Raw genomic sequence first — 27582 nt, forward strand, 5'->3', positions numbered from 1 at the left:
TCAAATGCATTTTGGCTGTACAATGCAGTGCACAGGAAGAAAATTACAATAACAGACTTTATAACAGTGCTTGCAGTTCAGCTTGTTGAAGACGACACACTTGAATTCATTCCAAGAAATGAAGGAACTGTAGGTCGGCTAACAAAGAGACATTTTTTGCAGCACATACCTGCAACTACTAAGAAGTATGCTGCTCGTGTGTGTCACGTGTGCAGTTCCAGGAGCAAGAAACAGAGTGGCAAGGCTTCTCGCAAAGAGACACGATACGAATGTGAACAGTGTGGCGTTGCACTCTGCCTGGAACCTTGCTTTAAAATTTTCCACACTAAAAAACAATATGATTCTGTGTGAAATTTATATGTAATACTGTATACTATCAGAAACATGTAATGTAGTGCCACAATTTTGGTTAAAAATAAATCACAATTGTATTCCCTTATTCGTATGACTTTTTCTAAATTCTTAAAACATCTAAGTGATTTCTATAACTGTACCTTAAAGCTGTGCATTGTAAAGTAGTTTCTTTCACTCAGAATTAAAGTAGAAATGTGCAGCTTCAAGATGGTACCAAATTTGCCACAATCCAAACAGTAGATTTGATGCAGTAATTTTTTTAATATTGGTAAAATTGCCCGGTTTCTAGGGACGGGTGCATAAAATAGGCCTGGTACAGAGAGTGTTAACATTCCCAACCTATCTTACCCTCCTTCCAAGGAAGGAAAACTTAGTTCTAAAAGCTAACAAGTGTGTCACTTTTAAGTGCGTCTATTGACAGTACTTTACTGGACGTAAGTACTAGCTGGCTATTTTGTCTCACAATCCATTAGCTTTTGTGGCTTAATTTTGCTTTGTAACTGTACACACAATCCTGTTTCATAATTACAGATCCATACTTTCATCTTACAGCTTTTAAGTGCTACGTCAACGTGTCTCAAACAAAGTAGGAGATATATCACAACCTCATCTTAATCCACTGTTGATCCTCAACTCACTAATATTACACTGGGCATAAACATAAACCCTATATTCACCTACTATGTTAAGTGCTCCCTTCTTTCAGAAAATGTCAATTCTTAATCCTATATATGAGGTACTGGTATGTTAACCCTACTCCACAACACAATACCTATAACAAAATTATTTGCTACGGTCACACCAAATTTATAATACCCAAGAAATTTATTATTATAATGACTATTACTATTTATAGGTTAGTTCTAAGAGAATACAATTTTAACACATTTTTATTTTTTATCTGATCTTAGAAATCAAATATAACAATACAAGTCTACAAAACTTTGAGAAAGTATTCCTTACTAAATACTTAGTGAACAACTATGGCAAAAAAGCATGGAAAAAAATATCAGAGGGGTAAATATTTACAAACAACATACCTCATCCACCTCCTGCTTAATATGCACATTCCAATCGGGGATGGAAATCTCCTCAAAAGTGCCAACCTACAACAAATTTGAAATTCAAATAAATCAAATAAAATGTGTGAAAATCAAATTTATCATAATTACTTCACTATTGGTAAGAAAACACACTCTATGAATTTGGAGATACAAAAATATTATGTAAAACGCACAATAACCATGTTGGCATTGTCAAACTGAGTTAGTGACTGTAATGAATTCGTCTATAGTATCTACTGAAACTACAGTCACGAGGATACATTCAAATAATCTAGTTTCCTGGAATTTTATTTAGTTTCATTACTACAGATTTATGACGTAATTAAAAGTACTTTGGAAAATTACTATTTCATAGTGTTTTGGTTGTGTGAGTGTTTTGGAGGGATAGAGAATGAATGGAGGTCATATGTAAAGTGAGAATGCAATATTTTGTTAAAACTATGTAAATGTACGCATGAGAAAGTTGTTGTGCCATAGGGGAATTTGTGACATATGTCTGAGTGAGCTTGATTTTATAAAAGGCAGCCAGAAGTGGTGTTCAGTATTAAACTTATTAGTAATTTATTTTGTGGAAAGGAATCACATTTTGTTTTCTTTACATTTGATTTAGTATCAGAATTATGAAATTTATAGTCTAAATTATTTGTGGTTATATGGCTGGCTGACAGAAGTATATAAGTGCTCAAGATGATCTGATTGGCTGCTTAATGTACTAGCTAACAGGAATTCAGTATTTCCCAAGTGTTTGAGTAGGGCTCTGTGCCTGAGATCTGTGAGTGGAGATAGTCGTTTGGGAGCTCTCTTCTGGTAAACTCTTATGTTAAATCGTGCCGATCAAATTTGTACCAAATTTGTACCAAAATGAAGAAATGCACGTTTCATGTTGCTGATGAAAAACGAATACAGCATTGAGTATTCTATGAAAGTTTGAGCTTAGTGAGTGGTTTATTTTAGGAGACATTTGTGTGTGGACATCTCATGTCGTACATAAATTCCACATGGCATGTTTTGTGCAGATTACAAGACATTATGGTGAGAACTTCTTCACAAAAAGCCTACTGTACAACTGAATGTGTTAACTCGCAAGTACTCATGGGTTAGCGACTATATAGAAGGTTCAAAATATCGAGTCAGACTAAACATCTTCTGACTGCTTTCGGGTGTGAACTTGCAACAGATACAGACAGTAACACTACACAACTGATGTTGGGATATTAAATATAAACTTGATAGCCATTGACCATGTTTTAAAGACAATAAACCAACTTAAAATTTAGACATTTTTTAAATCCCAAATGCTTGATAGTTTAACTAACTTTCAGCTACTATCCATGGACTGGGTTACGTGGCTTTTGCGCGGTAGCTATTTAGACGAATTTTCATAAACTCTTCTTTTGTCAGCTAAACCAGTATTTATCATCACAGAGTGAAAGGGCAGACAACTTGAAGTCTATCCAGGTAGGTGGACAGATTGTTAAATACATCATGACAGACCAACCTGCCCTGCTGCACCCTGCAAGAACTGAACATTTATATAGTAGCATCTACAGCAATTCCATAGACCAAGAAACTCTGACTGGGATTTAACCACTTGATATAGCAGGAAGTGCAAAAGATTTTATTACTTCATATCACCACGAGACCATGATTTTACTTCTCCAGATTTGATAGAAAATTAGCAGGCTTATCAAACATAAAGAGCCAGTTATACATAGCAATATTACTGATCACACATGTTGCATGGTGTGCAGTTGATCTCTAAAAGAAAAGCAGCATATGTTGTGTGGTATTTGCGTGGCAGATCTCTTTCAGAAGACATTTAATATGTCATAATTAAACAATTATCATCCTGTCATCACAGAGCAGAGAAGATTTCATCAGTGGTACAATTAAATGCAAACAAAATTTATGGATGTTGTTGGAAGGAGGAGGAAACAGGACATTTGCGCAAAGGAAAAAGTACCAGCCTGCTAAGTGTACCTACTCAAAATGTTGAAAAAAATTCACCTTTTTGTTTGAACACAGTACACACAAATTGACATACAGAGCTGGTATGAAGCTACAACTAGCAGCAACAATAGTTAGGCATTTTAAAACAAAGATGAAAATGAAACCATACATAATTAAAATTTCACAGAAACTGGAAAAGGAAGACTATATCGAACACATGAATTATGTTACAGCAATGTTGAAAACCGTGCAAGAAGAAACATTTGCTGAAAAACTCATGTTTAGTGATAAAGCAGTTTTCTACATAAGTGGTAAGGTTAACTGGTATAGCATGTGAATATAGGGTACAGAAAAGCCTTCATGTGTAACTGCATATCAGCATGACTCCTCAAAGAATGCATGATATGAAACAGATTATTGCTTTGATGTTTTCCCTGTGACCAAAGGGAGTTATACAGAATATCTCGAGTAACCAAGGGAATAATGTAGAACACCTATAAATACAATGTATCAAAATTTTCAGCTTTCTTGTACATTCTCTGTAATTCTTGTCAACATATAGCACTGTATAGGATAATTACAGCTGTTTGTATTTGCTTTGAGCAGTTTGCATGGTCCTGCATGCAAACTGATTACACATTCTACACCCTCCCTTCTCTACCATTATTCTACTGAATTGTTCAGTTTTCCTTAGCAATTTTAGTGCTAAAATTATATGGATATTAGAGAATTCTAAACTATGTACTTTGAGATATGGAACCAAGAGTTGGCAACTGGTATTTCTGGCAGTAAAACATACTGAATAATCATTCAATTGCACATCCTATTCAATCAATCCCAACATGAAGGAGAGCCTCCAGGGATGTGTAATGAGTTAACTTATACATGAACAGGTAGAAGCAACCACTGCTGCCTACTTCTGAAAAGTACACTAACAACGAGTTACAACTAGAGCTAATCTACTGGAAGTTGTAATTATGGTAATTAATCCCAATTTATTTTATACATCTATATTAGGAAAAAAAACATCTATTTGAAAAAAAGGCTACTGCTCCTCCTCCAATAGTACATAGCTGCTGTTTTTGTCTGATACTTCTGGCAAAGCATTGCGTAACTTCACATGGACCAGAATCAGCTGTCTTTATAGTGGCAAAAATGGGCTATATCTAACACAAATATTACTGTTTCACATACTTTACATCTATGAGTCCAGGTATTCTGATAAATTGTTGGCTACAGATATATTCTTTTACTCTGTGTTTAAATATTTGACAATGTTCTACTTCCTCACTGATGCTCTCTGACAACTTGTTAGAGATTTTTGCACCAGAATATAAAACTCTGGTCTGAATCTCTGAGAGGGATACATTATCTGTATAGAAGTTATTTCTATTTTTAGTATTGTATTTGTGACCTGCTGAGTTCATCCTTAATTCACTCTTGTTGTTAAGCACAAATAATCCCAGTGAGTGTATGTATTGGCATGTACAGCCCATGAATGGGGTTCTGCAAGGTGGTCATTTATCAGCTTTACACAATATTCTCACTCCATGATTCTCTAGAATAAACACTTTTTTTGCTGTAGCTTCAATATCCTGGAAGTTTATGCCATAGGATTGAATTGAAACAATGTACGCAAAATACGCTAGCAATCCTTTCTGCAGATCAACATAATGAGAGAGATTTCTGAATGCAACAGAGGCAGAAATGAGCTTCTTGATTAACTTATCCACATGCTGGTGCCACGTCAGTTTACTGTCCATGTAGATGCCCAGGAACTCCACACATGGACCCACAACAGTGTATGCCAATACTTTCTGTTCCTGGTAAGTCATTTTTAATGGTTTGGAAATGCAAAACCTGAGTTTTTGTAAGACAACAGTTTTGAAAGAGTGCTCATACATCACAGTCAAATTATATTATAGGTCAAGAACAGGAATGGACCAAGCCCCAAAACTTGTGGCACACTGTACTTAATGCTCTCCTACTTCCAATACAGTCTTACTTTAGAGCAACATTTGCTAAGATGAAATCCTGTAATCAGTTCTGAAAATACAATAGCATTCATGCAGGGGGAGTGCCTGTAAATCCATACCTGATAGATTTCCTAGTACAGTTTTGTGATCTACACATTCAAAGGTACAGGAAAGATCACATATCAATTACTGTAATGCAAGTGTTCACATACAGCTTGTCTTTCATAATGAACAATGGCATCCTACATTAACATTTGCGGTGTCATCTCGAAAAACAATACAAAATTGTATGTGGTGTTCCCATTATACAGAGTTCACCAGTTTCTGCAGTTCTTGACTGATTGTCAAAAAGGAACCATTGCTTGTTACAATAACTTGCAGACACACTTTGAACTTACACTGCATATAATATCCCAGCTGTGGCTACTGGAAATTTAGTTCTTCACACTTCCCATATACACTTTTTAAGCAGACATTTTGAGGTATCTCAGTTTGAAGCTAGATTCTGTATAAATAAGCAATAAAATAAACATAAGTCCATAAAAGACAAACTACTTCTTACTTCAAAGTCTTGAAAAGATTTTACTATACGAATTTTAATTTGTTGGGCAAAATACCCGTTGTTGTGATCATTACTTCCAAATTTGTATTTTTAGGAACTGGTGGTGACTCTAGATTTCTGAAAGGCTTCTATGACTTTCATTAACGCCTGCACTTATTGTTTTTATGTACTGGTGCAACTAACAAATCAACAACATACGCATTAAATGATCTGATCTGAGCACCTTGTCTAATGTTGATACAAATTATACCGGAAATGGTGGCCACACACATACTCATAACTTCTACCAGTGTACACACATGTTACGTACTTGTGCGATTCTTTAAATAATGAGATCTATCAATCCCATATTCAGGGTGTATACGCGGACAAGGAAAAAAAAGTCCTGGATTATTACCGGATTTCCCCCAGATATCCTGTTTAATAAGTATACTTTTTCCCAGGCGAAAATACACTTTTCCTGTGCTAAGTGACAGTAGGTTTTCTGTAGACTTTTCCCTCAGAACTGTAAAACTTATCAATCCTTTGAATGGTTAACATTTTCTACACTGGCGTAGAACTTCCCAGAAAAAAAAAATGGGGGAGAGAAGTTTTGAAAATAATTTTGAAGAAAGAAAAAGAGAAGTTTTGGAAAGACCTTTGATGTGCAGCAACATATATGCTGTATATTTTCGTATTACGAAAGTATAAATTCAAATTTCACCAAACACAGCACGTTCGTTCCCAGAGCATTGAAAATTGAGATTGTGATGTCCCTTTGTAAGCCAGTCGTATCTCATGCCACGTGATCTCGTCAGCCGATGACAGCAGATATGCAGAGCACAGAACCCATGTTACAGTCAGCCAATAGCAAGATCACTGTTACGTAGCGCAAACACACAAAGAGGAAAAGTTAATGGTTTACATTAATATACATAGTATAGCTACAAGAAAAGCTAAGCTTTCACTTATAATATGGTCTCTAAGATTAATAAGCTACAAAAGAAGCTAAGCTTTCACATGTAATAGTGATCTTTTTCGTGAGTGTTATACTTTAAGATACATCACACAAATGCGCCAGTAAATTTAAGATAATGACATAAATGTCTGGTCTTCTGGGCTCAAAATACTTGTAAGTGGCTGGTCCTCAAAGTGTACAGTTTTAAACGCTTTATGATTTAAGAAATTCATCCCACTTTCTCACACATAACATAATTCAACTTGGAAAAGAAATTTACTTTGAAAGTAACGCTTTTTGAACCACCATTCGCAATACTACCCCAAGACTGTCAGAAATAGATTCAATTTAGCAGTTGCCAGAGAGCGTCAGAAAACAGGCATTATTGCACATGCACAGCTGCCGTGTGTAGGATGTCTGCATGTTTGTATGTATAAAGCACTAAGAGAGCTTACATTATGTCATAAAAGAAACTGCACATCAGAGGATACTCCAAGAACATCAAAATTTCGTAAAACATACTAAAATGTGTAATTCGGCTTGAAGTGCACATTGGTTTTTTCCAGATTCACAATGAAGTAGGTCCCATCTGATATTAAGCTTTTCAATGTGGTTTTTGGGATGTTAATGTTCTTGAAGTACAAGTACTGTTCTATCTTGTATTTGGTTCTTTAATACGACATAATGCCATACAGGGCAGAAGATGAAAACATGCACTTGAAATTCAGCGAACAGCTGGAACTAGCCAATACTGTAGAATGAAACTCTTCATTTTAAATAAATTGATTCCCTCAGCGGAAAGATCAATAAAGCCAAATTTCTTTAACAAACTGACAAAAATAACTTCATTGACCTGCAATGTGATTAATGCTTGACTGCTAATGACATGGAAATAAAATCAGAAAACTGAAACTAATAATATATTTTTGCCCTTCATAATTATGTGAATGTATTTTAATTCACTTGACAGCTCCCAGCCACCAAAATCCGGTTTGTTTTCGACGTGGGAGCTGTAAACCAAGAGAAAACAGAGAAATCACTTAATGCAAACATATGTCACGTGGAGACTAATCTCCTCTGCACTACAACTCGGACAACTCTGCGCATGTGCAAATCTGGCAGCTATGGTGTGCGAGAAAAATTTTTCTCGTTAGCATCTGGTTGCTTGCTGCCACTACCGACACAGCTAACAGCAACACTTCAAGGATCAGGAAGCGGGTGAGTCAACTGCGCATGGCATGAGCCCACTGGCAACTGGTCAAGCGAACCTAATGTAAATAGTTGTGACATCACACTCATAGAAAGCAGTTTATTGTTACAAATTATTACATATTCTTCGCCCTAAGGCCTTTGACATATTTGTTGCTGTAATGTGTAAAATTGTTTGCCTCAGTAAAAAAAAACAAATAATTATTCCCAAGAAAGACTCCCTTGTTTCTAAGAACCCAAGTTGTGCTTCACTTTAAACCTAAAGTTTTTGTACATCAGTGCTAATACAAGGTCTCTGCTGGTGTGTTATCATCCCTGTTCAGATACAGAAGCACTCAAGTCTGGTCTGCAAGGGGACCCTACAGACTGGTTCTATGTCAGTTTCTTCATTCCCATTGCATTTTAAGGTCAGTGCACTGTACTTGTGAATAAAACTCAAAAAGGACACTAAAGTTTTCCAAAGACTGTTTAGCACAACAATTTATTTATTTATTTATTTTTTTAACAGAGCCATTCACAGCTTGTACCTAGCATCCTTGACTTGTGATCACAAAGGTGGTGGTTTGATTCTTGTTAGACACATTTTTTAACTGTTACTCAAATAATACATATTATCAAACTGAGATGTTAATTATCAAATACTGCATAATACTTTTCCAATAAAAATATCAGCCGATACTTTCAGCAACTAATCACATGAAAATGCAAATATTCATAGCAAATCAAAGATAGGTACAAAAATGCAAAATAGCAAATAGAAACAAACATTTTTCTTTATTTCTAGATATTAAGAATGAATATACACAACATTAAATTCAGTACTATTGACATACACAATTTTTCACTTTACAACAAAACTTTTACAATTTTGTATCAAATTTTAGTTTATTACTACTCTACTTGTCTTTTCATGTGATTATTAATTGAAAATAAAAATAAGTTATTTTATTTTTTTAAAAACTGTAATTCAATATTTGTTGATTAACATTCCAATTTGATAATAAATACATTACTCAGTGCAAAAAGGTAGTTTATCCTAGTGGGACTTCACAATTACCCTAATTACATGCTACACACTTTGCTACTGGCTGGTCTGTTTTTCAAATATTTTGTATTTCACTGCGTTTCATCATCTTCAAATGTTCAAAGCCAATTTTTTTAGTTTTGTTGAGAACTGTGTCATACTACTGTGTGAAATTGATTCTGGGCAAGAAAATCAGAGATGGGTAGTCCGTTAAGTCGTTCCTTGTGAGGCATCTTAGCAAGAACATGGGTGAGAGGTACTACACATAGGATGACATTTCAATGTACGCAGAAATGTTACTTGCAAAAAGTAGGGATGATCTCTGCAGAAACCCTGCAGCGATGGAACAGACTCCCTGGTTCATGTTGACAGCATGTACAGGATGCACACAAGAAAAATAAAAATAAAAATAATAAAGAAAAGTTGTGTCTTACAATATTCAAACTGAAGACTTCACAATTACAAGGCTAGAACACTATGCACGTGGCAGTGGGTGACACTATTTGAGGAGTTACAATTTTTATTATACAGTACTGAACATTATAATCTAGGGAGAGGAAATAAAAATGTTTAACATTTTCCAGTGACAATGTAATTCCATCAGGTAATGGAATGGACTGTCACTTGACAAAAAGTTTACGATGAATGTCAACAACTGTGCAATGTGGACAATAAATTACAGTCAGATTAAACTAGGTGATACTGAGATAATTAGATTGTGACATTAAACACTGAAAATGACAGACGGGTTTTACTATAACTGATGATGGCTGAAGTAAAGAGAAATTTTGGCAACACTGAAACTACAGCATTTGAACTTCTATGAAAATAAAAAGTAACAGCTCAAATTGTTTTTGTTATACAGAAGGTCACATGTTTATGTAATAACCACCATGAGACCAAGATTACATATAGCATGCAGATGGAGCCACTATGTTGGTGAGATATATCTTATGGTATTACACAACAGCTCCTACCATTGGCTCATTGTACGGTCTAGAATCTCAGTCTGAGAATGGTTACCATAAGTGAAACTTGTGATCTTTTGTGGAAAAAAATTGTTATTTGAACCATTAATTTTTATTTTCATATTCAAAATCAAGTGGCTGTAAAAAGTAAAAAAAATAAATTAGAAAAGGTTTTCTGCAAAAGGAAAATTTGTTAACATATAACATAAATTTAAAATTTTTGTGAAGGTATTTGCCTGGGGATGGAGCATTTGTCAAATGTAAAACATAGATGATACGTGTTCAGACAAGAGAATAAAAGCTTTTAAAATGTGATGCCACAGAAGCCTAATAAAAATAAGATGGGTAGACAAGATAGCTAACAAAAGAAAATTGAATCTAACTGGGGAGAAAATAACCTTATGTCACATTTAAACTGAAGTGGGACTGAGCTCAGGAATAATCCACTTGATAGCTGAGGGTAGTGTCATGGGCACATATTGTAGAGGAAGAACAAGACAGCTACAGTATGCAAAATCAAATGGATGTAGGATGCTGTAATTATGCAGAGAGTAGCTTGGAGAGCTGTATCGAAACAGTCTTCAGACGGAAGACCTAACAACAATTCACACATTCAAAGACACATTATATAACAATAGCACTTTTGTAAACAATAGAAGGCATATGGAAGGCAAAATAACATGAAATCTTAAATGAAATCTGGTAACTACAAAAGCAAAGGTGACAGGAACAATAAAGAAAATGCAGAATTAGGCAAAAGTATACAGAGTTTGTGAGAAGATAGAAATGAAATTATGACAATGGAAATAATTGAATATAATAATACTTTAAAGCAGAAACATCATCAATTTACTTTCATCAGTTAAGGTAGCAATTGGCACAGTAAGTAATAGCAGAGGCAAAAATGCAAAAGTTCAAATTGCTCTGAGCGCTATGGGAATTAACAGCTGATGTCATGAGTCCCGTAGAACTTAGAACTACTTAAATCTAACTAACCTAAGGACATCACACACATCCACGCCTGAGGCAGGATTCAAACCTGCGACTGTAGCGGCCGCACGGTTGCAGACTGAAGCGCCTAGAACCGCTCGGCCACATCGGCCGGCAACTGGACAAGTGTCCCAACTTTTACTTAATGTTTGTATGGTGACACAGATCTTTAGGAAATACAGATCATTAACAGTGAAAACAATGCCATCCCAGAATTAATACTGGGTGTGAAGCTAAAAAGGCAAAGGCACCTAGAGATAATGGTGTCTCCATAGAATTGGTTAAAACTGGAGAAGTAGTATATATGAAAGCTCCAAAATTATTTATAGAAATGTCTGAAAATTACGGCATCTCCCCAAAGTTAGGATAAGGGACTGATTATTCTCCCTTAAAAAAAAACGTCAATATTATCAATACATAATTGATGATGAGATCATATGTTTCATTGGGGACCATTTCATTTAACAAATATATCATGGCTAGCGTGTAGCAATTTGCGCAAGTCATTTGGCACCATTTTCGTTATTATCCTGAGAAAGTCTATTAATAAATTTTCAAGAACTGGCTTCAAATGATGACTAGGAATATACTACAACCCCCTTTGTATCACTCACACGGGGATTGTGAGGATAACATTAGAATAATTACTGCACACACAGAGGCATTCAAACCATCATTTATTTCTGCACTCCATATGCAAATGGAATGGGAAGAAACCCTAATAACTGAGACAATGGGTCATACTCTATGCCATGTACCTCACAGTGGTCGCATATAAGACTGATTGCTACAGTGCAGATGACCTCACAATAGCTAATTGAAAGCAAGTAAAATACCATATTTCGGTTAATACTGAATTAATTAACAAGGCTATTAGACATCACCCAACTATGAACTAATTACATGAGGTGGCACACAAGAATCGTTCTTAGGGCCCTTACATTTTCTTATGTATACCAATGATCTTCCATGAACCATGGACCTTTCTGAGATAGAGTGGTTTGCATGAATCAATGACACAATCACACTGCAGCTGCAACCACAATGGAGGGGACATATGGAGAGGTCAGACTTACAGGTCTTGAAGAGGGGTAGCAATGTTTTCAGCAGTTGCAGGGGACTGATCTGACATTGTATGTGCATGCTATCAAGGTATAACAGTTGAAGGCATAGGGATACACAGCTCTACTGTATTATTAAATTATTTTGGCACCTTCTTGGGTAAAATAGTCTGGATGTAAAGTAGTCCCCATTCCAAACTCCAGGTAACAACTACTTACGAGGATGTCATCATTAGGAAAAATAAAATGGGTATACTACAGGTTGGAGCACGTAATGCTAGATTTCTTAATAGGATTAGTAAGCTAAAGAATTAAAAAAGAAAAAGGGACAGTTTGAAATTACATATAGTGGGAAGTAGTGAAGTCCACTGGCCAGAATACACAGTCATAAAAAGAAAATCAAACAGGTTAATGCAAGCATAGGTCTAATAATGAATTTAAAAAAAGAATGCAGCAAAGTTTCCATGAACAGCATAATGAACAAATTATAATAGGCACAACAAACATGAAGCCAGCATTCGTAACAATATTACAAGTTTATATGCCAGCTATCTCTGAAGGTGATGAAGAGACAGAAAGAATGTATGATGAGGTAAAAGAAATTATTCAGACAATTAAGGGAGATGACAATTTAATTGTAATGTGGGACTGGAATCTGACAGAAAGAAAAGGACGAGAAAGTAATATAGTAGGATAACATGGGCAACCAAAAAGGAATGAGAGAGAGGTGGTCATCTAACAGAATTTTGCAGACAGCATAATTTAATCACTGTTAACACTAGGTTTGCAAATCACGAAACAGGGGTGTACCTGCAGAAGAGATCTGGAGACACATGATAACTTCAAGTAGATGAAGTAATACTATGACAGAGACTTTGAAATATTGCCAGGGGTAGATGTGAACTGTTACCATAATTAATTGGTTATGAACTGCAAATTAAAACTGACAAAATTTCAGAAAGGTATGAAATTAAGTAGATGATACCTGGATAAGTTGAAAGAACCCAGTGGATGTTGCAAGATTCAAAGGAAGGATTAGGCAACAATTGACAGAAACAGTGGAAAGAAACACAACAGAACATGAATGGGTAGCCTTGAGAGAGTAAAAAGACAAGGCACAGCAGAAATCCCTGGAAGACATACGAGATATTTAATTTAACTGATGAAATGAGAAAATACAAAAATACAGACAAAAGGGAAAAACAGAAGTCTAAAATGAGATTGACAGGAAATGTTTAATGGCAAAGAAGGAATGACTAGACAAGAAATGAAAGAATGTAGTAGCATAAATAACTATGGGAAAGATGGATGCGGCCTGTGGAAAAATTAAACAGACTAAGCAAAGAAGGAAAATGTGATAGTTGAAAGAAATATGTAAAACAAAATTAACTTGAATACAACATTATTAAAAGTGAAGAGGCATTAGCTTAAGACAAAAGGGAAGATGTGATACTGTGTGAAGATTGACAGGGCACTGACAGATATAAGTTGAAAGAAGGTCCCTGAAATAGAATAGATGCAATTCTCTAAACAATATTGATATTCTTGGGAGAGCCACACTATTCTAGCTAGTTACATATACATGAGATAGACGAAATAGCCTCAGACATCAAAAAGAATGTAATAAATTGATCGTCAAACATGGCAAGTTCCATGAGACATGACTAGTCCTGAACTATGAGTTTAATAAATCATGCTTGCCAAATACTGACACAAATTATTTAATCTTTGAAAATTCAGAATGTAGCAGGGATAAAATAAAGGAGCATAATGTTATTTAGAACTTGTCCAGAAGACAGACTGCAGTTATAAGAGCCAAAGAACTTGACATGGAAGCAGTGGTTGAGAGAGGAGTAAGACAGGGTTGTAGCCTATTCATAATGTTATTAAACCTGTACATCAAGCAAGCATTAAAGGAAAATGTGGAAAGAATAAATGTGGAAAGAATAAATGTGGAAAGTGAATAAATTGCAGAGATCAATTGAAGAGACCTGCTTCAAATTGAGCCTTGATGACCAACAGATATGCATCTGAAGATGCTCCAGACAGTGTGGGTACCAATCTATCACCCGCCATGTGGCCCAACAGTAAGGAGTGATGGTTTGGGGTGCCATTTCATCTCATAGTAAGCCATCCTACAATATGCTGCCCACACATGGTGAGAGTTTCTACTGTTTGTCTTCATTCTTGTCAAATCCTACCTTGGCCAGTAAAGTTGCCAGATCTCTCCCAGCTGTGGATGTTTGAAGCACTATGGGCAGGACCATCCAACTAGCTCAAGATTTTGATGATACAATATACCAACTGGGCAGAATCTGGCACAATATCACTCAGAAGGACATCCAACAACTCTATCAATCAATACCAAGCCAGATAACTGCTTGCATAAGGCATAGAGATGGATGAGTGTCTTACTGACGCCAATTTCTGTCCCATTTGCACGATTTCCTTGTGGTGTCTTGTTTTCCCTTTAGAGTGTATATCTTACTTTCTGAGTAGCATAACTCTGATTCTAGAATTCATGGTTGTCAAGTTACCTTCCATTAGGAATGTGGAATGCACTCAATGGCTGTGATATGACTTTCAAAATGTTGGAGCACAGCAAACAGTCACCCTGTCTTTCAGGTTTTATTAAAGCAAATCTAGATTTTCACTAGTGCCTAGCCATTATCAATGCACTATTTCATGATTTCAATATATGCTCTAGTATGTCAGTGCCCTGTTGTTCAGGCTTCTGTCACAGTTTGAGTGAACTAATGAATTGTGATATAAGCCCAAACAACAGGGCACTGACCTACCAGAACATCTACTGTAACCGTGAAATAGTGCTTTAACAAAGCCTGAAAGGAAAGAATGACTGACTGATGTGCTCCATCATTTTGAAATTTGTGATTGTCCCATTTGCATATTTCTAGTACTGTAACAACAAACAAATCAAGTGCCTGTAGATACATATTCCATCTTTCAAACTGAAGCAAAATAATACTGTTTCACCACTGGGATTATGCAACTTGGCACTGTAGCATTATCGGTATAAGAATGAAGCAGCAAGGCTGAGAGTGAGAGAGGAGCATTCACAGACAAGGACAGAGAGAAATGTAGCCTGACAATACAATACATTCCTCGGACTTGGTGGACAACACAGGCAGCATCTCAGAAATATTTTGGCAATTACCACAGCAACTGGATTCATCAGCAATACAGTCCTCCCATAGTGGAATATTGCTATGTATTGATCTACATAGCTGCAATGTCATGGCTGCAGTCACACGTTGCTATAAAATGTGGCCCATGTAAACACATCCTTATATTTGAGTCTTAAGTCTTTGTGCATTACTGACATAATAGGAATTTTATTATTGGCAGTCTGAGCATGAATGTGACTATTAATAATAAATATACTTCAAAACCAATTCAATGATTGTGAATTCCTTGACATCAGCTCTATTACTTATAGATTTACTACTCAACAGCAACATATGAAAATTTGTGCTTCAACAGCACTTGACCCTGGATTTCTTCCTTACTGTGAGTAGTCATCTTCACTCTGACAGCTGATAAGGAATTCACAATCAGTGAATTAATTTTGAAGTTTTTGTTCAGCTGTGGATCATTAACAGTGTCAATTACCCAGGTTAAACTGGACCCAAGACTGTGTGGGTAACAGTAAAACATGGATAACACAAAATACATGTGCGTTTTACCAGGAGGTATTATTACTGCATTTACAAAACATGTTACATTTCACATTTGAAATCCCTCTGCATCACACATGTTACCTCCTGGAAACTGGAAACTTGTGTAAAAAATTACCCTTGAAACTCACTGTAATTTGTATCACTTGCTTCCAGTTCACTACCAGCTACAATAACCATTTTTATTTATTTATTTTGTTTCCGTGTCACATTTTTACTGTGTGGTTGTCATTTCCCAGAGCAGGCTGTTCCAGCTCGTCGGCTCCGTTGTGAGCCACAGAGCGCTCCCTGCTCCAGGGAGCCGTGTCACTCGCTGTGACCATTCAAGTGGGCCGGCACACCGGCAGGTGGCATGGCAGGCTGAGGCAGGCGGCAAGGCAAGCGTTTTGATGTGCCAGCTGCGTCTTACAAGATCGACAACCTCATACTCTTAGCTGCTAAGACGTAGTGACATGCTACACTAGGAAATACGATGTTCAGGAAATAAATAAGAAACAACTGTTTTACAAGAAATTGCATACTAAATTTATTGGGCCTCTGTAGCTTGACTTTTCTTTTCATTACAAGATCAAAAATATCAGGCGTCAAAGCGTTCACAGCATTAATGCGGAGGATGGCCTTCATTGTTGCATCCTGAAGAAACGATCGTTCCTTACTTTTTACTCCTTTCATTGCTGAGAAAAGCTGCTCACAACAATACTTGGGAAATGTTTTTTGCTGTAATGAACGATACCATCATGACAAATCCAACGTGTTGTAGCACCTGTCTTTCAACAAAGTTGAATTTTGCTAATCAATAATCTCCAAATGAAATGATGACAAGTCATCGGGGGAAACTGAAAAAGGAGTGCTGAACACCTTAAGTTCCACTTCCAAACTAGTGAGGTCTCGGAATCGTGTTTCAAACGACACGATGAGCTGCTTTAACTTTGTTTGGTAATCGCCAAAAGTAGTACCTTCAGGTAGTTTTTAAGAAGCAAGATGATTGAAGAACGTTAAATGTCCATTATTCATATGCATCTCAAATAAACGTAACTTTTGCATGAACTCTCTGATCTGGTTGTGCATGTCAACGATTAGCTGCCCTTTGCCCTGCAATGACAGATTTACATTATTTAGATGTATAGTTATGTCAGCTAGGAACGCCAGCTCTGATATCCATTTTATATCTTTCAGACAATGCATTTCTTCCCCTTTCATTTCCAGAAAAAGGGTTATTTCCTCACGAATGGCAAAGAAAACATCAAGAACTTTTCCCCGACTCAGCCAACGAACTGTACTGTGGTAAGGTATATCCCCATACTCCGCTTCCATATCTTTCAGGAATCCTTTGGATTGGCGATGATTCATACCGTGACGCCGCACAAAATTCACACACTTCACGACATCTTTCATAACGCCACCTAGCTCTATTGTTTCAGCGCACAGTGCCTCTTGGTGAATAAAACAATGAAGAATCAAAATGTCTTTCCCGAATTCGTCCCTGAGTTTATTTTTCAAATGAGAAGCATAACCTTGGTGACACCTGATCATTTGTGGTGCGCCGTCTGTCGCTACAGAATGGAGCTTATCCCACGGCAAATTCACATTGTCCACTGATTCACAAACAGCTTCAAAAATGTCATGTCCTGTTGCAGTGTAATCGAGTGGTACCACATCCAAGAGTTCTTCAGTTACTTGCAGCTCCATGTCGACACCACGCACAAAAACTGCAAGCTGAGCACATTCCGATATGTAGGTGCTTTCGTCAAGCACTAGCGAAAATGCAACAAAGCTCTCCGCCTTTTTCCTCAGCTGTGTCTCTAAATCCGCTGCCATGTCCAGGATTCAACGAGACATTGTTTGCTTCGACAGGCAAACCCCTTCAATTGCCTGCACCTCCCTTGGAAACAAACATTCTGCAACGGCTACCATGCACGATTTTACGAGTGGTCCCACCGAAAACGGCTTGCCACTTGTTGCAATGATGTGAGCCACCCTGTAGCTTGCTCGAATTGCAGACTCAGTAGTGTTTTCTCCGCTCTCATTCACCTGAAAATTATAAATGCATTACAGACCACGAACTATGTTGCATGCTTTGATACCCTTCGTATTACGAAACCGTTTCTAAACTTAACATCTCCTGGTATGTCGTTCTTAAGCCTGGCCACCAGTTCTCTGCGTGCAATGCCTTCTACCTTATCATAGTCCGCTGCGTGAAGACGTGTATAATGTCGTTGTATATTGTACCTCTTCGCAGAATTAATTACTTTATGACATACAAGACACTGCGGACGACCATCCTTCTCAATGAATAGAAAGGTATCCTCCAATAGAGGTACAGGGCTCCTGCGGCTAATCATAGCTGTCACTGAACACAGATTATTGCGTCAGTTGTGGCTGCACGCGGCCAGGGGGCAGCGAGTTCGCTTTCCCCCTCCACACGGGCTCTGAGCTGCCGCAGTGAGTGCTCCAGCTCCCTGGAGCTTGGTTGGAACAGCCTGTCCCAGAGGGTCATGACACTCATTGAGGGGAATCACTTTTGTCCTGCATACTCTCAACAGACCCACACATTTCAATTCCAAGGTATGCACATTAACAGGTTGGCTGATTGGCCTTCTTCACCCTTTTCATCTACAAAACACACTATTCAGTATATCCTCATAATTTAGCTGTTCAAATCCTGGTTCATAGACACTGTCATTTGACGACCCCCAGATGTATTTGTCAGCTATGTCTTCACAACTAGAAATTTGTATTCTAAATGGAAATATCCATACAAATAACAACAGAATATTCCAGACTCACAAATTGGTAAACTGTGTATGGATAGTCTGAAAATGGATTATAAGGAGTGTTCTGTATTTAAAAACTGTTTAAAGCAACTAATAGTGATTGACTGGATACTAGAAATTGCTACTAACATCACTGCTCCCTCCCCTCCCCCCCCCCCCCCCCAACTTTCCTCACTCACTCTCTCTCTCTCTCTCTCTCTCTCTCTCTCTCTCTCTCTGTTTGTACAACTAAGATTTACAAACTAGTTACAGTCAGAATCAACGTACTTCATCAATTTTCTCTTTACTATGCACCTCACACTGGTACAGAAAGCTGCTTCAAAGTGCCAACCTTCAACAAATATACAAAACAAAATCAGTCATCTGAAATGATCAAACACATGCAATAACCTGATACATTTTTTGTGAGAAGCAATGGCAGTATTCACTCATTTGTCCAGTCATCATGTTCCACCAAATCTGATGAAAATGAACCTTGTGGCACATGGAACACGTAAAATTATACATTAGTGGGCAGAAGGAGTGAGTGCTGGCATCCTCCTAATGCACAGGTGCGTTTTAATTAAACTCCCATTACTTGAGGCAGTGTAGACAGAAAAATGTTTACTGTACGAGTACCCAACTTTATAGGAATGATGTTCAAACTGTGCACTGCAGGATTTGCATTGTTAGAAGTGTTAGTGTCATTACCTGCCATTAGACACTGGTGATAGCATGGCACTGTAGGGTAGAAACACAAAGGTTAATGTACAGTACAGTTGCAGGCAGACAACATAGGTCTCAACAAGGTGAGCAGGGCCTTACTCATTAAGGTGTTTTATCACAACAACAGCAATAGTGAGGCTGCTCTTCGTGAGTATCACTGCATTAAGGGAATATGGAGAAATCTTCTTTCCATACTGGGGTTGATGAACATGATTCATAAGTTCAAATTAACTGGTAACTTAGGAAGTGTTCCTGGGAGAGACCAACTATCAGTTGCACTGCAAATTGTTAAGAAGTTACTGTTATCATGGCTGAAAATGCTGGCTGCAATGTGCAGTCTTCATGTAGTGCATGAGCTGTGTTGTGACATCTGAACATTTTATGGATCACCATTCAAAAGAGCTGCTATGAAATAGTATCTCTAGTGTGATTCCAGGATGTCGTGGATGCAGACAGTGATCACATTAAGCAATATTTTTAACCTGGAATGTAAACATGGTACACAATTAACAGATTGTGCAATTAACAAAAGTTAGCCAGTCAAGTGTAAATTAAAATTTATTTCTTTCAATGGTTCACTTATTATTTTTCTTCCGCATGTCCATACAAATGGTCCATAAGGTTTCACTGTCCTACATTCACTCATTTTTCATAGCCGCCCTCACAAGTGATGAAAGTTTAATTATAAACACCCTGTATAATAACAAATTATAATGAACACTAATCTACTCATACTGATAATGATAGTACACTATCATTATATTGCTGAAAGATGTTTCTGCTCTTCTTGTTATTATTATTCTTGTCATTGTCTTCAGTCCAAAGACTGGTATGATGCACCTTTTCAAGGCAATCCCCTTCATCTCTGCACAATTACTGCAATGTATGTCCACTTTGTTTCATTGCCAAATGTCCACCTGCTTAGCTGGGTGGTAATGTGCTTACCTCCCATGCAATGGGCCAGGGCTCCATTCCTGGCCGGTTTGGAGACTTTCTCTACTCATGGACTGGGTGTTGTGTTGTCCTCATCATCGTTTCACCCTCATCATTGGCTGCAAGTCGCCCAATGTGGCGCCAACTGAAATAAGACTTGCACTTGGTGGCCGAACCCAATGGGACCTCCCAGCTGACAATGCCATATGATCATTTCATTTATTTTTTTTTCATTGACAAATACTTATTGGTACCAAAGATTTTCCCCTCCTGTCCTAATTATTAACCACACTATTCATTTCTCTTTCTCCTACTCTACCTTCAGCATTAACTCTGTCCTTATCATCTCTTGACTGATGCTGACAGAGCCAACAGATATCAACATAACAAAAGTGTATGATAAAAAAACACAAATACTCCTATCATTTTTTTATTTTTTATTTTTTTTGTAATCACAGAGTTTTACTATATTTCACATCTTTTAACAGTGCCTATGTTGGTTATATGTTTTATACACTAGTTTAGCCAGACAGATATATCTCAGGATTATAATATAGAACTAGACTTATAAAATACAGAAATCCTTAGTGAGCAAAAGCCATTTTACACTCTACAAATCCTAGAAGATGAAGGTCATGGTGAAGGAACATAAATCAAAGCAACAGTGTGAAATGTAACCTGTAAAAATAACATCTGATAAATATCTTAACAGTCAATTACTTTTTTCTTAGGATCCAAAAAGTTTAATAACTACAGAATAATCCTGATGTTCAATTTTCATTCTAGATATTCCAAATCTGCATATGCATTTGCTACTGCTTGCCAAAAAACTGTGAGCTCATAACACTCCACAATGGTGATTTGATTGAGAAACTTTCTGGATATTTTAGATCTTACAGAGGGAGAAGGAAATAACAGAAATTTAATATTTTGTAGAAAAACAAATTCTCTTTCAAACTTTTGCCACAGTAAGCATGGCTCAGATGTCCATTTTAAGACAGAAGGGTTTAAGTGTAAATCAGTTTTAAATTTTTGTTTTATAAACTTCAGCCTCACATATTTCAGGAAGTATAAACCAAGAAGTGATCAAACTTGCATATGTTATAAACACTCTACAATATAACAGTTTCACAATAGCACAGGTTGCTAAACTAATCATGTGAAGAGCTCAAGTTTCCTAAACTTGAGAGAAATTTTGTCACAAAAAAATTTACTGATAACTTTGGCCCTTGAACTAAAACTAGGGATCAGATAACAGGAAACTTAAAAACTTTTTACAGTACAAATTTTGTGCAGTACAAACTGTGAGATCATCCTGCCAATTTTCTGGCAGATTAAATCTGTGTGTTGGACCAAGATTTGAACCTGGAATATTTGTCTTTCATGAGTTAGTGTTCAGCACCTGAGTATCATTAACGATCACCCCTTACAGCTGTACTTCTGCCACTATCCCTCTCCTATGCTGTCTGTGAAAGACAAAAGTCCCAGGTTCAAGTCCTGGTGTGTGACAGTTTTTATACACCAGAAGTTTCAAATCAGTGTACACTGTGATGGAGAATGAAAATTCACACTTTCAACTTGCCAAACTTCACTGCTTTACTACTAATAATTACTGAAAAACCAATTCAAACTTACCCAAAACTTTTGAAATGTCATCACAAATTTTTGTCACCCCTGACTTAAGAGGCTTTTATGCACCAAGTATTAAAATTTTTGGGATAGAAATACGTACGTCTTCCTTCGGTTGGTTTAGCAAACCTACTCACAAATGTTGAATGTTATCTAAATTACCTGAGTGGGTGATCCCTAGAACACACGGCATGGAATGACCCCTTTCTTAGCTCCAAATTCAAGGAAAATTACCTCTTCATCTGTAGCTTCCTTGGGTTCTTCTTTCACACCTGTGCGGCTCACGAAGAGGAAGTTCTCCACCTACATACCAAGTGAACAGCTTGCATTAATACAGTCAATATGTTACACAACAGGGGAAAAAAAATGGGAAGAATGGAAGCAGAACAGTCGCAAACTGATGTGGCCCAGGGCTTAATGTGAATGGTTCTGTTGTTTTTTGGATGTTGCAACAGTTTATAGAGATCAAAATTGTATTCTGAAGACCAGGGCAGGGCCAACCATGTGTAACATCAGAAAGACAGAACCGCAATTTGGCTGTACGAGCACAACAGTACGCCTTAACAGCACAGCAACTGGCATCTGATCTATCAGTATCTACTGGACGTGTAGTAGTGAAGCAAATGGCTTACAGAAGGCTTTGGCAGAGTGCCCTTTATTGTTGGAGACCTGCTGTATGTGCTTCTGACGTGTCTTCATAGAAGGGAACATCTAGAGTGGAGCCATCAACATGCCAGTTGGATGGTCGAAGAGTGGGCCAATTTTCCTTTTATACGAGTCCCAATTTGGTCTGAACAGTGATTCTGAATGGAATCACATCTGGAGAGAACATGGAATACAATTTTGGGACCCAACCACTGTGGAAAGAGACTGATATCGAGGATGATGCCTAACGGTGTGGGCTGGTGTATGTCGACCAAACAAACACTACTTCATGAAATTGTATAATTACATCAGCAAGGTTTAACTGCTGTCAGGTATCATGATGAGATCTTGGGATCTCACGTGCAGATGTTGCACAGTGCTGTGGGCCCAGATTTCACATTGCAGGACGATAATGCTTGACCTCACAGAGCAAGGGTGGCTGAAGATTCCCTGGAAACGGAAGATATTGCACGCATGGTGTGGCCTGCCTGCCATCACGATTTGAATCCCATAGAGCACATCTCAGATGCAGTAGGGGCATGGGTTGCATCATGATAAGCACCCACCAACCACTCTCCAAGACTTGTAAGCAGCACTGCAGGAAGAATGGGCATTCCTGCCTCAACATGAGATTGCACGTGCCATCATTTGTCAGGCCTGTATTGCTACCAGAATTGGTCACACCCAATACGGAGCACATTAACCCGTTGTTGGAATGTGTGAATAAACCTCTTAAATTGTAAAAAAATGAATAATATTTTTGTCTATGATTACGCATGTTGCAGTTGTTTACGTTCTGTATTCTTTATATTGTTTCTACTTTACTATCACCTGATTATACTGTTTTGTAGCAAACGAAACACAACCCTGCAAAATTTTAGTTTATTGCTTTAATTTTTAAAACCAGCTTAGATTAGATCATTTATGTATATTATAAACAGTAATGACCCTATAACACTTCCTTCTTGTACTTCAGAAATTACCATCAAGTTTTGTTGAGTTCGTCCTGTTAAAACCAACTCATTAAGTTCTATCTCCTGGAAAGTCATGAATCCAGTCACAAATCTCATCTTGTTGTTGTTGTTGTGGTCTTCAGTCCAGAGACTGGTTTGATGCACCTCTCCATGCTACTCTCTCCTGTGCAAGCTTCTTCATCTCCCAGTACCTACTGCAGCCCACATCCTTCCGAATCTGTACAGTGTATCCATCTCTTGATCTCCCTATACGATTTTTACCCTCCACGCTGTCCTACAATACTAAATTGGTGATCCCTTGATGCCTCAGAATACGCCCTACCAACCAATTCCTTTTTCTAGTCAAGTTGTGCCACAAATTTCTCTTCTCTCCAATTCTATTCAATACCTCCTCATTAGTTATGTGATCTACCCATCTAATCTTCAGCATTCTTCTGTAGCACCACATTTCGAAAGCTTCTATTCTCTTCTTGTCCAAACTATTTATCATCCATGTTTCACTTCCATACATGGCTACACTCCATACAAATACTTTCAGAAACGACTTCTATACTCGATATTAACAAATTTCTCTTCTACAGAAACACTTTCCTTGCCATTGCCAGTCTACATTTTATATCCTCTCTATTTCGACCATCATCAGTTATTTTGCTCCCCAAATAGCAAAACTCATTTACTACTTTAAGCATCTCATTTCCCAATCTAATTCTCACAGCATCACCTGATTTAATTCAACTACATTCCATCATCCTCGTTTTGCTTTTGTTGATGTTCATCTTATATCCTCCTTTCAAGACACTGTCTATTCCATTCAGCTGCTCTTCCACGTCCTTTGCTGTCTCTGACAGAATTACAGTGTCATCGGTGAGCCTCAAGATTTTTATTTCTTCCATGGATTTTAATTCCTACTCCGAATTTTTCTTTTGTTTCTTTTACTGCTTGCCCAGTATACAGAGTGAATAACATCGGGGATAGGCTACAACCCTGTCTCACACTCAGTAAGCTGAACGGTTTCCAGAATTTGAAGAATACATCTCGACCTGGGCAACAACGTCCATACTGCTCTGGGTCTCATGGACGAACAAAGTAAGCTGAGTTTCATAAGATCTCTGGGTACAGGACTCATGCTGGTTTTTATAGAGGAGACTTTTATCTTCCAAAAATGTAATAAGTGAACACAGAACATGTTCCATAATCCAGTAAGTGGCTGATATCAGTGACATAAGCTCATATTATGTGCTCCTGTCAAATAATCTCATAAACAGGAATGACCTGTGCTTTTTTTCCAGTGGCTTGTTACTGTTTATTGTTCCCATGACCTACGATAAAATAATGCTTGGAGGGGAGCATGTTCTTTTACGTGATCTCTGCTGAACCTCAGAGGCATGTCATTTGGTGCAGATGCCCTTAAACTGTTGAATGATTTTAATTTATTTTACATTCCATCAGTTATCTCAATGTCTGACATATTGATGTCTCTGTGTGTGCAATGATTGATAGCAAAGTCATATTATGATCTTCCATGGTCAAAAATTCTGGAATAATGAATACAGTATTTCAGTCTTATCCCTGTCACCTTCCATTTCAGTGCCGGCAGGTCTTCCATGATTTCCCTAAATGGGGGTCCAGAAGTGAGTTGTGAATGCATAGCTCAGTCAATGAGCCAAGGTTTTATTTTTCAATCCCAGTCTGAAACATGGTTTTAATCCACAATGAAGTTTCAAACCTATCATTAATGTGTGGACCCCACTTCCATGCCTGCAGAATTAATTTCAAGTTTATACAAACCACCAAAGGAAAAAGCTATTCAAACTGATGAATAATAAAAATTATTTTCTTTCTGTGATACTGCAAGAATATTGAATACAATACAATATTTTAACAAAGTAAAGTTCACAGATGAAGGGCACTCATTGTTGGAATTGAAGGATGTGTAGCTCTAATGTGCCTCTCATGCAAAATGAAAAATCATTAAAATCTGGAATCATGATAATTTCGAAAGTAGCTAGCACAAGTCAGCCAACTCCGCCAACAGAATAATTATTTCATAACAATGCTGTTGTACTAGTAATATGTGATAAAGCAAGTGATCACAGTAAATATACTCAAGATATTGAATAGTTTAATTTTTTCTGTTTAATTAACATTTTTAAAAGCATAATATAAATCAAGTTCCCAGATATACTATTTAAAGAATGCTTTTCACAGCAATAATAGGAATACAGTTTTTAAAGTTCTGAATTTGTCAGTTGTAAAATGCAGGGTGATTCACAAAGATATCCAAATATTTTAATATGTTATTCTCCAAGTAAAACTAAAGAAAAAAGTTCATATAAACATAGGTCCACAAATGTTTTGTTATGGAGCTATGACTAACAAATGATTTTACCTGAAATTTAGCAACTTCGCTAATATGAAGCCATCGCAAAACTACGAGGTTAAAGTAAAGCACAATTTCCATTTATTTTGTTGTTATGGGTCTGGTGAGTCTAATAAAACATGTCCCAGACATACATCTGCAGTAGTTTTCCAGAACATCTAGAGAAACAAAGATAATTATATAAGTAAATTTGTTTACTTTCCATTAAGAATGTAGAAACATTTATGTCTCTGTTGGCAACCGTTAGTGAGTTGTTTCAGTCATTTCCTAACCTTGAAACGAGTTAGTTTTCTGTATTATTAAGTGAAAGAACTAATAACAGTGTAGTTAAGTGATATAACATAGTAACTGTTGTAGTTAGTAGATTATTCATGAAATAGGGATGCCTTTCAAATTTACAACAGATGAATATGCTGATATGGTGTTTATTTATGGTTAATGTGATGATAATGCTACAGTTGCAGTTAACAAATATCATGTACATTATCCAACTCTGAAGATTCTAAATGTGCGAACCATTAGCAGTGTATTTCGAATGTTACGGGAGACAGGTTCTCTACCTAGCATTTATAATCTATTCATACATGTGCAGCTAAATGCATTGAACAAGGTAGAGAGATTTTTGAACATTTATTGTGAAATGTAATATGAAATTGCACGCACACTGTACAACATCCATAACACTGAAATTTTGTTCTTGTTTAACATGAATCACATGTGCTATGGTATTAATAAAAGCAGATTATCTGACACATTCATAGAGTTTCAGTTAACATTACTACCATCATTTTTCTGAAATTAAATTCTCTACAACTTCTGCTGAAAACTTTTTGCAGTTGTCAAAAATTTAAAAAACAAATTGGACAAAGTAGTTAATAAATTAAAAACTTTATGAAATTACAACTTTGCTTCTCTGGATGTTATGGAAAACTATTGCAGATACACATCTGGGGCATGTTTTATTAGATTCACCATATCAATAACAACAATATAAATGGAAATCGTACTTTACTTTAACCTTGTACTGTTTTGTGATGGCTTCATATTGGCGAAGTTGCTAAATTTCAGGCAAAATCTTTTATTAGCCGTAACACTGTAACTAAACGTTTGTGGACCTATGTTTATATGAACTTTTTTCCTTGGTTTTACTTGGAGAATAATATATTAAAATATTTGCATATCTTCACTAAGAGCAGTGAATGGGTTTTTCTATTTGGGCAACAGAATAATTGACAATGGTTAAAGCAGAGATGATATAAAATGTAAATATACAAAAGCAAAGTATATCTCAAAAAGAAAAAAATTTTGATATCAATACAAATTCAAATGTTAGGAACTCATTTCTGAAGGTTTTTTTCTGAAGGCTATCTCATTATCAGGAGAAAGAAAACTGCCATTCTATGGATTGGAGCGTGGAGTGTCAGGTCCCTTAATCGAGCAGGTAGGTTAGAAAATTTAAAAAGAGAAATGGATAGGTTAAAGTTAGAGATAGTGGGAATTAGTTCAGTGGCAGGAGGAACAAGACTTCCGGTCAGGTGAATACAGGGTTATAAATACAAAATCAAATAGCGGTAATGCAGGAGTAGGTTTAATAATGAATAAAAAAAATACGAGTGCGAGTAAGCTACTACAAACAGCATAGAGAATGCATTATTGTGGCCAAGATAGACATGAAGCTCATGCCTACCACAGTAGTACAGATTTATATGCCAACTAGCTCCACAGAAGATGAAGAGATAGATGAAATGTATG

The 27582-nt window shown here is 36.9% G+C and overlaps 1 protein-coding gene across 9 annotated transcripts in view; it reads right to left on the reverse strand.

Moving 5' to 3' along the window:
* LOC124720259 (zinc finger protein 543-like) overlaps window positions 1-27582 on the reverse strand; it is a 140657-nt gene that overhangs the window by 92012 nt on the left and 21063 nt on the right. For 5 of the 9 annotated variants that reach the window (XM_047245580.1, XM_047245579.1, XM_047245577.1 and 2 more), the window contains 2 exons: window positions 22066-22134; window positions 1395-1460 (listed from right to left, as the gene is read on the reverse strand). In XM_047245580.1, coding sequence (XP_047101536.1) covers window positions 1395-1460; window positions 22066-22134 — 135 coding nt within the window. Of the gene's footprint in view, window positions 1-1394; window positions 1461-18831; window positions 18896-20214; window positions 20348-20662; window positions 22135-27582 lie in introns of those variants that run through there. The other 4 variants (XM_047245581.1, XM_047245582.1, XR_007006098.1 and 1 more) reach the window with 3 other exon arrangements.

This window comes from Schistocerca piceifrons, chromosome 11, assembly GCF_021461385.2.
Source record: "Schistocerca piceifrons isolate TAMUIC-IGC-003096 chromosome 11, iqSchPice1.1, whole genome shotgun sequence".
Classification (NCBI taxonomy): Eukaryota; Metazoa; Arthropoda; class Insecta; order Orthoptera; family Acrididae; genus Schistocerca; species Schistocerca piceifrons.